Source organism: Lepisosteus platostomus, chromosome 10 (genome assembly GCF_059453375.1).
Source record: "Lepisosteus platostomus isolate fLepPlt1 chromosome 10, fLepPlt1.hap1, whole genome shotgun sequence".
In the NCBI taxonomy this organism is placed as follows: domain Eukaryota; kingdom Metazoa; phylum Chordata; class Actinopteri; order Semionotiformes; family Lepisosteidae; genus Lepisosteus; species Lepisosteus platostomus.
Window position 1 is genome coordinate 13,890,558 of NC_142620.1, and position 16,157 is coordinate 13,906,714.

The 16,157-nt window shown below is 36.8% G+C and overlaps 1 protein-coding gene across 1 annotated transcript in view; it reads right to left on the bottom strand.

Annotated features, from left to right (window-relative positions):
- Nucleotides 1-16,157, bottom strand: part of aqr (aquarius intron-binding spliceosomal factor) — a 59,168-nt gene that overhangs the window by 22,057 nt on the left and 20,954 nt on the right. Inside the window, exons 21-31 of the mRNA XM_088648341.1 lie at nt 14,887-15,128; nt 14,338-14,481; nt 13,409-13,478; nt 12,283-12,393; nt 11,446-11,555; nt 8,454-8,589; nt 6,870-7,079; nt 4,089-4,226; nt 3,575-3,646; nt 1,621-1,808; nt 1,124-1,295 (exon numbers count right to left, since the gene is read on the bottom strand). Of these exons, the coding sequence (XP_088504467.1) occupies nt 1,124-1,295; nt 1,621-1,808; nt 3,575-3,646; nt 4,089-4,226; nt 6,870-7,079; nt 8,454-8,589; nt 11,446-11,555; nt 12,283-12,393; nt 13,409-13,478; nt 14,338-14,481; nt 14,887-15,128 (1,593 nt within the window). The remainder of the gene's footprint in view (nt 1-1,123; nt 1,296-1,620; nt 1,809-3,574; nt 3,647-4,088; nt 4,227-6,869; nt 7,080-8,453; nt 8,590-11,445; nt 11,556-12,282; nt 12,394-13,408; nt 13,479-14,337; nt 14,482-14,886; nt 15,129-16,157) is intronic.

The window sequence follows — 16,157 nt, forward strand, 5'->3', positions numbered from 1 at the left end:
ATGGCTTTTGGTTTTGTTTCATTTTCCATAATAAAAAGGTGATCTCATGAGCAACTTGGAGATCCCAGTAACCATGGCAACCCACAGTCTTACATAATCACTTCACTTTAACGGTAATGGCTGCAGACTGGCGAGTGCTTTTAAAGCTCCAGGAGAAGGAAAAAAGTTCATTTTCAAATGAATGGGGCTAAACTGTGCCCATCCTTCAATTGATTGAGTTGAATCAGCAGTCAAATCTTAGGGCTGGACTTCTACAGTATATTTAGAGGTACTCTATCTGCATTAGTAAAAAAAAAAGTCAAAGGAAGCTAAGAACATTATAACACACAAGCGAAGTAAATCCTTCAATTTGGGGTCAGATAATAATAAACTATTAAGAACAACACATGGCTAGGCAAATTATCATATATATAAAAGCCCCCCCATCACATATGGTAAATTAGACATTTTTCAGTATAGTACACTTACGCAGAAGAAAATATTTAAAATCGAGTAAACCCAGTTGCTGACCAAAAGAAATCCCTGTGCCGTCTTCAAAATCAGTAAATTAAATTTTTCTGAGGGGAATGGAATTCTGAGAAGCACAATTGTGATTCTGGCGCCTGAAAACTGGAGCAAGCGTCATAACCAATCTCATAAGATCTGCATGCTGCAACACATGATCTCTTTAGCACAAGTGCTTCTTTAGAGCAAAAAAGTGCTTCAGAAATCTATAAACTACAACAGACAGTGGTTTGAGTCTCTTAACCCTAAACAGAAATATCATCTTTTACAAATAATGTTTTTTTCTTGCACTTTTACAATTGAGAGATAGTTGTCTAAAGTACAAGTGTTTTTTTTTTAGAATGTATTATATGCATTACTATCCAGATCTTTTGAGGAAACAATTTAATACAACAACTGGTTGACTTCCCTTTTCTATGGAGGTTTCAGCCTTAGGGCTCAGGTTAAGCCTAAGCCTCAAATAAGCAAATACTAATTTTAAGGCAGATGCGGCAAAACTAACACCAATATTCACGGTGCTTAAAGGGTGGCTATCTTTTATTTTCAGTAACAAAGTTTGGACTTACTTTTTAAACGATAGCTCTGCTGTTATTGCCATTTATATTTCTCTATACTGTACCTGGTAGAAATAAGGATTGGGTTCCGACTCTCCTACACCATTGAAATCCACCACATTGATGAGCTGGAAATCAAAAGCCAGGCCTGCATTGGCTGACTGGAATTCAGGAAGCAGCTGCACATGGGGCAGGTTCCCCAGCTGCTTGTACCGCCAGTTGTAAAGGTTGCACAGACTGTAGCATGGAGGGGAAAAAAAAGAAACAGAGTCAGAAACACACACTATTATTGCATCCCCTGTTTTGTTTTCTCTTCTTTTGCTGGACAGCAGAGAGGAAGGGTTAAGAGCTCTGGACACCTAACTCCAAGGCTGTGCACTCAAGTATCTGCTGGGAACCCCTGCCGTACCCCTGAGCAAGGCACCTGCTTGGCCATGCAATGCAAAGTTCAACCGGAAACGTTAATGTCCTACGGTAACACATGTCACATGACTTATCATGGCCTGTTTTTGATCAAGAGTGTCTGCAATAAGAGGCAAAACATGACCTTCCACCACCTTACCTCGCTCTCGCTCTTCCTTGGGCATCAAGGTCCACTGTCGGCACACCCAGGCGCACAAAGCGCGTGAAGAGGGACTGCTCCATGTTGGAGTACTTCTGGAAAGCCATGTTTTTAATGACAGGTGGCAGCTGGTGGTGGTCTCCTATCATTATCCATCGCTTCAGTCTACTGAACCCATCCTCTGGGTTCTACAGAGAGTACAAAAGCAGAGGTAACTAAATAATTAAGACATTTTTAATGAACCAGGAGAGGGAATTGATCTAATCTTATAACAACAGCAGCTTTAAACATTAATATCAACCCATAAAAGATATTTGATGGACCCTATTATTTCAGTGTTTACTCTATATTCTACACAATCAAAGAACACCATCTGTCATCTAAAGCAGTGAGAGCTTTTGCTGATATAGGTCTCATGATCACTGGCAGCCAAGTAATTAATGGCATCCCAGGTTACAAAGATCTCTCATGAGCATTTTTAAATGGAAGCTTTTCAGTTACAGCACTTGTCAAGACTGACTCTTGTGTGGCTGTGTGGAGAAATCATGGTTACAGTACCCTCACATACTTCCACAAATAGTATATAAACTCAGGAAGAAACAAACAGATTTATTAAAACATGTACTAAATGAAAAATTAATGTTTAATTATTCTTAATGTTTAATGTTCTGAAAAACAGATGAAAGCTTTTAAATAGACAGAAACCAGCATTATTATGACAAGAACTCCAGTGCTATGGCACTTAGTTATCCACAGAATGAAACTCAAGACCCCTTAACAATCTTAGTGTCAGGGGTCTACTGATGTCTCCAACTTTGGAGAAAAAAGTTTTTCATTGGATTTGTTGATGCTCTAGATCAAGCGGATGAAGATTAAAAAATCCTGTGATATGCAGTATGGTGTCTAGGAATAAACCTATGATTTTGAGCCAACATATTGGAACTATTGGATCAGAAATGAAGAAATCCGTAGACGATGTAGGGTGGTGGATGTGGTTGAGAAGATGCGAGAGGCGAGGTTACGGTGGTATGGACATATCATGAGGAGGGACGTTGAGGAAGTAACAAAGAGGGTAATGGAATTTGAGGTGGAAGGTAACAGAGGAAGAGGCAGGCCTAGAAAGAGATGGATAGATTGTGTGAGAAAAGATATGGAGGTATGTGAAGTGAGTGAGGAAGATGTGCTCGACAGAGACAAATGGAGAAGAGCAACCAAAGCAGCTGACCCCAGGACAGTCTGGGACTAAGGCTGTGAAAAAGAAAAAAGAAGAAGAAGAATATTGGAACTAATTTTGCCCTTCTTATACTCTGTGGTGTACTCTTTTATTTTCATATATTTAACTTTTAAAAGCAATAGCTATAAAAATAGCTATAAATAACAAAGCCTCTTGGCAATGTGAAGTGATTAGACATGCGGTTCATTGGAGTGCGGCTGTACAGCACTCTACTGCATAATTATACATTTGTCACATACTTTATGCATCTAGGCTAATGCTGGTCAACAAATTAATATTTACATACCTGTATATAAACACTTTTGTGCCCCACTGAAGGTAATTAGAATCTAAAAGATCCATATGGAAAAACACAATCGCTACAAGCTACAGTACGTTACTGAAAATACAAACTGCTTTTTTCACAAATTAACTTATTTACGAGTACACACAGAAAGCGAAATGGAAATTGCTCAGGTTAAGGATAATTATTAAATCTGATAACAGTAATTCTATAACAGAGCTTATCAAGGGCAAACGCAACAAATGAAACGCAAAAGGCTTTCATGTTGACCTGATGACCTGAGTATTTATGGATTTTGGTAAATATTAGTTCCAATCTGTTGTGATTAAGCTGATTAATCACAAATAGAGTTTGTATATAAAGCTTCACCAGAAAGCACAATGAGAACAGCATTCTGTATGCAATACATTTTATCCTAATATTTGCATCTTGTTTACCTGCAGTAAGAGTGGAATGAAGGTTTCAATCTCCAGAATTTGAGCAGCCTCTTCCATCAAGATGTTATCATACTGTAAAAAAATAAACATGTAAACACAAATTAATTTGCTGTTTTTTTAAATGCTTTCCTCAGAGCATCTCCTTGGCATATTTATTACATGCCACATATTACATGAAAACATTCCTGATACATTTGGAGATACTTTTAATCCTGTTTTTGAGTGGATGTTGTATAGTACGTTTGTATATACACAAATTACAAAGGATAATAGGATATTTTGCTAAACAGTCAAATTCTACTGTACAACAGAGCATGTAACTGTTAACAGATCAACAGTGTGCATAATATTTTTCAAATACACTTGAGTCAAACATATATGGCTGCGCAGCAGTTATTTAACCTAGCTCTTTTCCTTTTGGCACAATGAGTCAATAACCGAAGAAAAGAAGCCAGGTTTACGTGCTCAGAAATGGCTAAATAAAACATTAATTCATCTGCCTTGAGGCTCTCACCTTAAATCCCAGTTCAACTAGGTCATGTCGCTTGAGAGCTGCGTGTGTACAAGTCATGGCGATGATTTTTGCTTCTTTCACCAGCAGGTATTTGGACCTGTCCAAACCACTGCGCAGAAGCTCAAATGCTCGGAACTCCTAGGTGGAAAGGAGGACAGAAATGTACAGAAAGTACTGAAAATAACTCTTCAAGTCCAGCCAAAAAAGCCGAGGTGTGTAAAATTAAAACATAATTCACAGTGGCAATAAAAGATGAAAAACGAAAGAAGACCACAAAATTACTAAAACAACATTAACGTACTGCAGAGCCATGGAAAACGTATAACCTCTACATCTTGTTTTTTAAACATTTAGCATAATCTGTAAAACACTACTGCATCTTAGTTGTATTTAACCTTGTGGTATAATTCACTGATGAGAAACGTGACCAAAATGCAACATGAAAATTCCAAATCGCAGAATATGAGCTTGAAACATCGATTAAATTCCAAGTAAACAAAAAGAGAAATTAAAAAAATAGCATACCATCTCAAATTGCTTATGCTTTCTCAATGGTCCTTTCCAAATCAATTTTATGATCTTTAATAAAAACACAAGAACTGGAACCATTCTCTCCATGACTCAATTACAGAACTATCTTTTTAAACCACAATATTGTCCATAGGCCACAGAAGTAAAACAAACTGATGGGGTCCCTAGTTATTGAGATAACGAGTCACCAATAATGGCTCTGGTGTCATAGTCTGGTATTTCAAGGATCAAAGATCTTCTATATCATACTTTCCTGCAGTAACAAAAAATGTTCCACTGCCACTGATCTTTTTAATAGATGGTATTAAGTCAGGTCGTGTTAAACAGCAATGACATCTTGGGTATCATGCAATGAAAATAACTCAGATGCCATTTTTTTTCAAATCCCATGCACACCTGAACATCTAAAATTGATGCTAATCAAACATTACTGCTCAAGACATGAAAAGAGTCACTCATGCCCTTCTTAAACAATAAAATGCTCTTGCTGCTAACAGTTCATCCTTTTCATCTGCATTTTCATCATTATGCAATTCTTCATGATAAGGGCTTTTACACTACAGTGCCTCGCATAAAACACCACTGCCCACTGCTGCCAAACAATTCCTGGCAGAGGCAGACAGGCCATCTCTCATTCATCCCCTTTAGGGAATTCCTTGCAACACTTGCTGATAGGAAAAAAAAAATGCTTCAAGATTCATTACGCTAATCCTTAATCCCACAGTTTCCTGCTAGTAAATGGTGGCATGTCAATTTCTGTGGCTGTACTTGCTATATGACCCAGCATTAGGGGTGTTTGTTCCGTTCAATACTAGCTTAGAGTGCACTTTTGTGAAGATTTACTTACACATAGGTCCTGAATTAGAAACCAAGCTGCCTTTTCAATAAAACCAGCTTGGCAATTGTGTAGCATGCGGTATCATAGCTCTGTTAGTCGAAACATTTCATCATACTGATGCTGCTAATGGTGCTCTGGGAGCAAAGGCCATTGGCATGCTATTTCAGGAAGCCTCACAACGAGTAAGAACTAGGGAAATCTGAGTGCACTGGCACATCAATATTTGATGCGTTACTATTTTAACATTAATTTTAACCTCTCGCACATAAAATATTTAACAGACTATTTTGAAGTCCAATTTTACCATATGTGCCAGTAGAAATTCAGTGCCTTGCGCCTGTAAGACCACATGTGTTTTGCCATGTTGCAGGGACAAAAATCTCTGCAACTGAGAATGGAAATGAAATGGAAAAAGACAAGAGCTAGAAGAATTCTTATGTATTAGACTAAATGAGAATTGTCCACAGGGTACTTCCTATTTTAACTTCTCTTTCAGTATTATTTTTGGCATCAATATATTTAAATCTCCAGAGCTCTGGTTCCTCTATAATAAAATCAATGTATTCTGGCAAAAGCTAAACCACTATTTACAAAACTCTACAGTGTCAATCTCAGTAAATCACAGACAATATTATCCATTCAAACATGTCTAACCACTGTATCCTATACAGGGTTGCATGGGAGCCAGAATCTATCCTGAAGCCGAATGGATGCAAAGCAGGACACGCCTTGGACAGGACACTGGTGACAACATTATCAGTTTTCTAAATCAAATCCAACACTTTTCAGAAACCACAGCAAGCTCACAACCTATTCTAAAATGTAACAATAAAACTAAAAGTAGTAGAGATTAGTCTGGTTGCTGCCTAAGGATCTTCAATGAGTAAGGCTGGAATGTGGGCGACAATCTTCTGTCCACATCCGAGGAGACTGGGAGACAACGTCAATGGTATGGAGTATAACACAAGATAACATAATGCAAATCCATCTTGTGTCTGATCAAATATTTTTCACAGAGAAGGTGGGAAAGATAAAGGATAGAAAAGCCAAGGCTTCTCATTTTTATGGTGTGTTGGAAGAAAATGCCAGTAACTAATTACTGATTTGTGACAGGGTATAAAATAAACCTAAAAGGCCATCAAGATCCATTAATCACATTTTTTACTCCATTAATTCAATGGGAACTGCTACACTACTCTCCTCCTAAAGTGTTAAACTTTTTTAAACCACAAAAATATAAAGGAACATAGTATTAAGAAAACCTAGCATGTTCAGTCAGTCCAGTTATTATTATATGTTCAATTCTTAAATATTTCTTTAGATGTGCTTGATCTACCTTTAGTAAGAACTCCTTCATGACAGTCAAGCAATTCAAAATCTTTACTGCTAAAAAATACAAAGATTCAATTCACCTCGAGCTGTGTGAATATTTTCTTTATGTGTCTGAAGCAGCCCTCTCCAATATCCATGTCTTCTTCATATGTTTTTCCTTTGAAAACAGGTTGAGGTGCATTGGAGAAATACTTGTGGAATGGGAAATGTCTGGAGATATCCTGAACATCGATCTGCTTTCCAGGCTTCACTTTCACTTTGCTGAGGTACTCTTCCCAACGAGACATCACCTGAAGTGACACACAACAAATGAAAGAGAGTCAGGAGACGAGGGAAGGGAAAGATACCAGCTCACCTGGCCCCACAAAATCCCCTCACACTACTGAAACCTTGAATGATGAATGATGACTTTAAGCACGACCAGACTTCACAAAACTGTTTCCTGTTCTCAAAGCTGTATGAAGATAGATGTGGACAGCCCACATAACTAAACAAATCGTCACAATAAAACATTTTTTTCATATGGAGAACAGTACAAATTTCAAGTGTTAGTTCAAAGCAGATACCAGTGAATTTGCTAAGAAAAAGCCAGACCATTTGTGAAAAGTCATACAGTATATATTGCACATTGCTAGGCACATATATTGGCTCATGGCTAAGAGTTGAGAGTGAAAAGACTATTTTTTTACTTCATAAAAAATGGAAAGCCTAGGTGCTGCCCATTCTGCACAATTAGCCAGTCTCAAGGAAGCAATTCAATTAGAACAATGGAACATTCTTTTTTTAGCAGACAATTGTTTATTTAAAAAGCACTCAGCAGAAGGGCACAAATAAATTATAAAACTTCAGTCAAGACATAAAACCAGCGTGAAGTTAAGAATAAAAAAGTTCAAACACACGCCAACAGTGAAGGAAAGGGGAAAGCAAAATTCTGCACTGGTCTTGAGAGTGGAGAGAACTGATGGTCTTTTATATTGTACATCAAAACAACAGATGGTTAATATATGTTTATGGAAATTAAGTTTCAACACACAAAATGTAAATTTAATTGTACATACATATGTGGACATTAATTTACTTCGAATTACAGCGGAAAGGGACACTATAAAAATGTTGTTGTAATAAAGAAACACACTTCAGTTGTATACTGAGGAAAGACAAAGGATGTCTCAGTTCTCTCATATGATGTAAAGGTGCTGTAAACATCAGAGGTATTTTAGGTGACATTACATGTTGTCAAGCAAAAAAATGATCAACACGAAAACCAGAGGGTTAAGACAAGATCAGTCATCAAACAGTTCGCAATACATTTACTTTATTTCATATAAAGTCAAGCGATGCTTCAAAACAAGTTTCATAAGATGTGCCCTTTAAAGCTGCATGGGTCCAATACATCAATGTTTGCATCACACTAACTTCCAATATATCCAAGGAAAATAAAACTCAGCTTGATTCATTTCCATTCTCTAAAACAGGTGGAAATTGCACTTCAGGGTAGGGAAATAAAATTGCAGAATGTCATAAATCATCTGATGGAGACTATGCATGCGCATTATTTTTTTAAAAAATAACTATAAATTAAACGCTATATTAATAAATACAATATTAATTGTATTTATAATTTTACTGATCCACTACCAGAACTCTCTATACCACATTCTTACCTGATACAAGTAGAAGTGGCCAGCAGTTTCACATGTGTAAGACACATCCCCTGGCACCTCAAGACTCTCCTGCAGCCGGGCGACCTCCCTGAGCAGCTCCAGTCTCCGAGCCAGGACATAGTTCACGCGCCCATACCTAAGGACAGATTATAGCGGTCAACATTCATTCACTCAACATTCACACCTTTTAATATGCTTCTGAAACTGGAAATCCTCTCTCAGATTTTCTCTCCTTAAATTTTTCAGACACTTGATCAGCATGATCAAATTCAGACTGACGTGTAAAATAGCGTAACTAGTGCCAGGGGCAAAGTTTATCGCATTTCTGACTGCATGTCAAAAGACCATTGGATCAGAGTTGAGAGATGGGTGTACTGAAAAACAAATCTCACCGCTTGCCACAGTGTGTAGGCTGGAGCCAAAGGCTTGATTTTAAAGCTTTAGAGAACTGTGACATTACAAAAACAAGGAAGGTGTTTTTTATTGTTTTGTTTTTAATCTTTCAACACCTAGAATACAGCTGAAGTTAATAAAAACGTCAGGGGTGTTAATAGAACTATTAATCAGCAGATGTGTCAAAACGTCCATGGGAGTCAATATGACGGTACTCTGATTTTTTTCCACAATAAGCAGAAAGGGATTTCCTTTCTGAATTACAATTTACGTGACTTAATTTAAACCTACCTATAATTATGACTAAGAAGTAATTAGACGCTGGCATTATAGTAGGCTTATCATACAAGTTATTTATAGATCACAGAAAGCTGCTCTGTTACAGGAATATAAACAATTATAAAATGATTTCTAATTAAAACAGTAGAATAGTTATTGAATTGACATCTGCAGTGCACTACAATCTTGGAGAAAATGAACTGAACTATATAATTGTTTCTAGTATGGAACAGAGATAAGAATATGCCACATATAAAATGTCTCAATAAAATGTGTTTCTACTGAACTAAATTTAGTTTAGCAAAAACAAAGACATTACTTACATCAGAATCTATAACAACTTAATCTGGAAACAGCCTAGTTACACCAATGTAACTTGCATGTATGTACTTAATATTCTCTATTTCATATGGTGAAAAGGCATAGCTACTGCAAGCTTCTAACTATTGCTCAACGTAAGAAATTCTAGGCAAAAGAATGACTTTTTTTTTAGTTGTCTTGAATTTTAATTCTGGTCAGCATAGTAAAAATATTTATAACCATCAGATTTAACATTCTTTTAACGTTGGTCGTATATATTCTATCGAGATGTGTCTTTATAAACAATTTCAATTGTAGCTGACAGACGCATAGGCTTGCTATCAGTGTGCGAATACACCTGAGCGTGTGGTACGGCAGTCTCAATGAGAAATGCCGAAGTGCATGACCTTCATCACCCATCAAAAGTTAAGAAGATAGAAAAGTGCCATGAGCGCTCAGTACACAACCAATGGAAGCATTCTGAACACATCACAGAGGGAGGATAAAAGCAAAATCTAATCCTTACTAGACACACCATCTTATGAGGATGTGCTACACTTGCTTAAGCTTGAGAAAATGGAAATATTTCCTCAACATATCCTTATGAGAAACACCGCATTCAGCAATATATATATTATTCTAATGTAAAGGGAATCTTTGTGATATCTTCAATAGAAAACTAATCAGTGCCCTTTTTAAATGAGTAATTTAGCTCATTGTGCTTTCTAAAGACATTCCCTACTTATCGCTCTTGTCTCCTGCTGTTATTAATTCCTATTCATGGTAAACCTCCACACACAGCACAGTAAGAAGATGTAATGCTCCACAGGGTTATAATTACAATTTAAAAATAGCAATTATTTACACTGGCAATCAATGGATCTCGCTTAAAATGAAAAGAAATTACACTTAATTTGGTGAAATTCGTTTATTATCAATCATCTACTGAACTGATTTGAGGCCTGCATTCTGGGAACTATTTTAGATTAAGTATGCTTTTATCAAACAGCAGAGCTGCCCAGCTCCTGTCCTGGAGGGCCACACTTACAAAACCTGCTGTACTCTTTAAATCAGCAGCACACTACTGAGCTGGAAAATGCCAATAGATTGCATCAATTTATACTGAGACCGAAGCCCACCAGGACTGGAGTTAAGTACCCCCTAATTAAGGGCACAAAACTGATGACATCACGGCAGCTCATCTTCTCGTTCACAGACTTACCAGCGCTGTGCCAGTCACAATTCTAATCTCTCATGTCGCAGAAAAACGGCTCACTATCGTAACAAACTGTCGTCATTCATTTCACTAAGAACCCCACATAACTAAGAAATGTGAATAAAGATAGACCCAGTGAAGGGAGTAACAATGTTTGAACAAAAATGAGCTTCTATATATCACCTCTGAAAGTCCAAAATTTTCAGCCTTTTCGGTAAAGATAAAACTCAAGGACTACCAGACAAATCAAAGAATAACATCCTTTTCAGATTAATTGCTGTGTGTCTGGTTGTGCACTGCTGTGAAATGTAGAAAAGAAAAAATCTGAAATTGTTCTAGTTTTGTTACTATTACTAATTTATGTAACTATACAATAGAATATTTTCATATGTGCATGTGAAGATCATGTTTACCCACGTGCCCTGGTTTTATCCATTTGCTGAACAGTGTGATACAGAGAGGCTGTCAAAAATGTGTGAAAGACAGCACACTGAATTCTTTCCCAATTACACAAGAAAAGGAGAATGCACCGACTGGAACAATAGATCTGTTTTCAAAAAGGTTTTGTTACTCCTCCGATTACAAAAAGAAGTGTATAAAAATAATTTCAAGGCAGAGTCTTCCAAACAACTTTCGAACTTATACAAACATGACAGACAAAAAAAGGTTAATACTGCTGTGCCTCAGTGAGACGGGTCCTTTCATGCTATAGTGTTTTAACAGGTTCTGCATGGGCCACATGGCATTGTGCATCATATGTTCTCTGAGAAGATAGCACCTAAACTGGCCACCTGCTGGCCTCACCTGCTGAAATCCTTCTCTGTCTCCAACTCCTCCTCTCCGTGGCCCAGACGGAGGAGATGCCTCTCATCAATATCCAGAGCCATGATCTTCTCAAACAGCTGGTTCAGGGCCTACAAAGAGTGACAGGGACAGGAGGAGATGCAGTTTTTAGAAGCTTGGCTGGCTTCTGTTTGCAGGAGAGACAAAACAGTTTTATAGTCAGATGCTGGGATAACAGCCTTGTTTGGCAAGTCTTTGTAAAAGAAAGCAAAGAGGAGGGATTTCCCAAATAAGACCAACAGAAAATTCCAGGGGAAGAATGGTGATGACACAGACAGCGACAAAATGCTTAAAATAACTTTCAAAAAACAAGCTTTAATCTTACAAACACAGTTATACAAACAGTGCCAATTCTGCAAACAAAAAAAATGACAGAAAAATTGAAATATAGATATACTTCTGTTTGGAGTTACATCAGTATGTTTGAATTTCATCTGTTTTTCAGAAATACAGCAATTCTTAACCATGGCAGATAAGAAAAAAAGAGCTCGTCATTGACCGAGTTAAAATGTGAAGGCATAGTGACAATGGTGTGTCAAGCAGTACTGTAACACATCCTTGATGACTGAAATACGTTATTTAGGTCTGTTGCATAGTTATATAGATATATAAATATATTATTATTCCTTCTAATACATCTACTCGGTAAAACAAATGTCTCCTGCATTACGCAAACTCGCTTTATGTCATATGCCAGGAATGAAGGATATGCCTGAATATGTTTAAAAAAAACAATACATTCTATAAACCAACTTGAAAGCTTGAAAGGTCAAGAATGTGCTTCTTCCCTCCACATACCTGATTTGAGTGTGTTACTATGAGAGTTCTCTGCTCTGGGAAATTGTGATAGAGATTGGAGATGATCTGCACAGCCACATCTGTTTTCCCTGTGCCTGGAGGTCCTACAACCTACACAAGGAAAGAGAGGTGCATTAGGTAATATGAAATGTGCTCTGTCTGGCTAGGATATACTGGCTATGACAACAGCATTCTGCTCATGCCGTGATAATCATTCCAACTTGTTGGTTCTAATTTCTCCAGAACAAAAGAAGTACAACCTGTGATGATATTTTCGAGATTAAAAAAAACTCCATATAAAATTTAAATCAAAGAAAACTGATGGTTTTTGGACTACAATTAACAGAAGGATAAACCATGACATTGTTTTTTTGTTCCTTTATTGGTTAAGTTTTTAAATGGAAACAAAATGCTTAAGGCATTCATGTATTATTTGTTTAACATACAGTCAGGACTCTCAGCCACTGAATTTTTACATAAACCAGATCTAACAAGGCAATCCTGAAGTAGCTCACACTTACAGAATCTCACCATGACACTTAGTGATGCAATCTGTGAGGAAAACTTGTGAAGGAAAGCTATTGCTTCAGGTAAACAAATTGCTTCTGGTCTGTTTTTTTTAAGTGTTATTATACTACTTCAGGAGATAGGTTACTTGGTGTAACCCCCTTGTAAACCTGTCAAAACACATCACACCCCCTAGATACCACTGGCAGTTTGTGAATGACCAGAGAATCCCTGCATCATTGGGAGAGTGTTGATTGTAATTCCACATGTTGGCAATCCAAAGAGAGAGAAACATTTTCTCTATTCTATGTTGTTACAACTGAACTGATGATGACATTGGTGTATTTACTAGGAACCTTTAGTTCAAAATGAACGTTCCTCTCTTTTGGCACCAACCAATCACCATTATACAGTATAATCCTTTACATTTTATTTCTACTTACTGAAATTATTTAATATCTGTTAAAAAATAATTTTTAGACAATGTGTGGAGGCTATAAATAGGACTCACCAAGTAATAAACTTCAACAGTTCACAGGATAACACCACAGACTATTAACAATAAGCCTGTATTTGCAATCAATTTGCAAAACGTGTATTAAATAAAGTGCTTTCTTACCATAGTTAAGCCTGGCTGCATGCCTGCACGTATGGCTTCAATTTGTGTAGGTGTAAATTGAATCATATTACTGTTGAAAAATAAATAGTAATTAATTAAAAAATAAAATATATTTTTGAAATAAAAATGATAAACAATGCAATTAAGTGGTGTTCAAATGAATTTTTGTCGCTACTACACTTAAATTTACAAAACACAGCACGGTAAAGTTAAGGATGAGAAAGAAACTTTTTTAACGTAAATCTTACAATTTATATTTAAATGATCTTACAGGATTTGTTCAAATTTAACACAATTAAAAAGCTTCTATCATACCATACTATGAAAAATGACATAAACTATGATGTAATGTAATTTTCCATATCGTAAAAATGCAAAATAAGATTAAATAACACCAGATTTAACTGGAGGATCAAAGGATTTCTTTGCTATTTTTAATTCAAATAAGTAACAATATATAACGTTACAATATGAAGTCATATTAATCATGGAATGGGCAACCTAGTATGTTAAAAACCTTGGAATGTTAATGGATCTTTTAAAAGAGTAAGATTTCATTCTCCTAGTGTGAAGTGTAAACACTTTCAACAGTTAACGTGAGACTTAATAATAATATTGAAGGTTTCCATCCAGTGATGTGCATTCCTGAGAAAACAGCACTCGTAGTGAGTAGATGGCTATTCCAAATAAGGACATGAAAGGGTGAAATATAACACGATCTTTATGCACCTATAACAACACCAAAGAGGATTCTGATCTATTTTAAGGATGAAATTATAGAATATAGAAAAAGTTTTAGCTTCCAATATTTAAAATGTCTGAGCACTCAGGTTGTAAAAAAACACTGAAAGAACTACAAAAGAACACTACAAGACTTGCACCTATGTATTAGCCAAGTAAAAGAACGAAAAAACATTTATGATACCTACCGTTTGGGCTGGTTGTAAGGATACGGCCCCCTGTTTAGAATGACATGGGGTTCGACAACTAAATGGTAGTCTTCCTCCTTCCTCTCCTCTTTCTCGTCTGCCTTTCGTTTCTTCCCTTTAGGAGAGCTGACGGGGAACTTAATTCTACAACGAACATATTGTCAATGTTAATTCAAAACCGAACAATGTAGAATTTGGTAAGCTTGCATGCTTAGAGGGACTGCAGTTTCATTTATATAACATAAAATGAGGATTCACACAGCTATATCTACACAATTGTGTCAAACAGAAGAAAGTATACAAAGTGATGCTAAAGCACAAAGGAAATGCAAAGCTCAGGCCTAACGGGTAAAATTATTTTAAACATAGATAAAATCACTGAAAATGTGAATAGAAACATTGTACATTCATTAGACAACGAGATACTGCCATTGGTTTTAACACAAAGAAACAGCCCTCTAGGTTAATTAGACTAGAAAAAATTTAAAATCTAATTCCTTAAACATACATATTTGAAATTGCCTTCCAAGAGCAAGCAGTGATTATCACCTGAAGGGGGGTTTCTGAAGGGATGGATCCTCTTCAGTGACTTTGATTGTGTATCCTGGGAAGGAGGCCCGCAGGTGATCAATGGACAGAAAGGTATCATTGAAGTCCAGTCTGGCGATCTGATTGGGCATTTTCGAGTAATGAGCACTGCCTGGGTCTCCATATCCCAGAATGATGTCATGTAGCCAGTCAGGTACCACGCAGTCTGTGTTCATCAAATTCCTGATGGTCTCTAGGACTGCCTGTAAAAAGAAGGAAACCGGTTTTGAAAACTTGCTAGAAAGTCACAGCCTTGTTAGTTAGGCGTCATTTGGACAAATACTTTTTTGTGCATAACCAATTTGCGTAAGGGCTTTCACAAGTGAATAATGACCCAATGTTGGCATAAAATGAATAACTGCAACGTATGAAGTAACAATAATATAATAATAAACTTTATTTTATATACTACCTTTAAAGGTGGCTTCTCAAAGCACTTTGTTTAATGTGGATTTAGAAATCCCAGTGAGCAGAGCATTAAAGTAGCCAATTTGGGAGAAGACAAATATGTTGATCAGCTTTTCAGCAACAGATGGCGATAACATAGGACGTAATCTGGCAATATTTCTGAGGTGAAAGAATTATGTTTTGACAATATGTTCCACAAGTGGGTCGAATGTCAACCCTTAATCAAATATCACCCCCAAGTTTTTCAATTTAGACTGAAGTGTAAGGACAGTAGGGTTACAGCACTGGCTTTACAAAGTTGATGAGGGATAGTTGAGACCACGAGATCTTAAAAGCTGACCAAGTAGAATCATATAAATGCAGAAACGTAGGGGGCTCAGTATTGAGCCCTGAGGTACACCAGACTTAACAAGTCCTATTTCTGATCTAACCATTTAAGAGCAGTGTCAGAAACTCTAAACACAGTCTCAATACAAGAAAGCAAGATATCATGGTTAACTGTCAAAAGCCAGATTGGAGGGGTTCTAGAATTTTTGCAAGAAAGCGTAAGTTGGAGATGGGATGAAAATTGTTTAGATTGTCTAGAGCCATGTTTGGCTTTTTTGGCAAGGGGGTAATGGCAGCAGTTTTGAGGACTGTTGGTACAACATGAGTGCTCAAGGATTCATTTATTATATTGAGGACAATGGAGCAGAAAGAAGTGAAACAGATTCCATTCCCATCACTTTATTTCAATTCTAATTGGCAGATGGTGGATTTCATATGCAAAACCAGTTTACTGATGGATGCAGAGTCAAGAAGAGAGAAGCTGGAGAGAAGGGAAC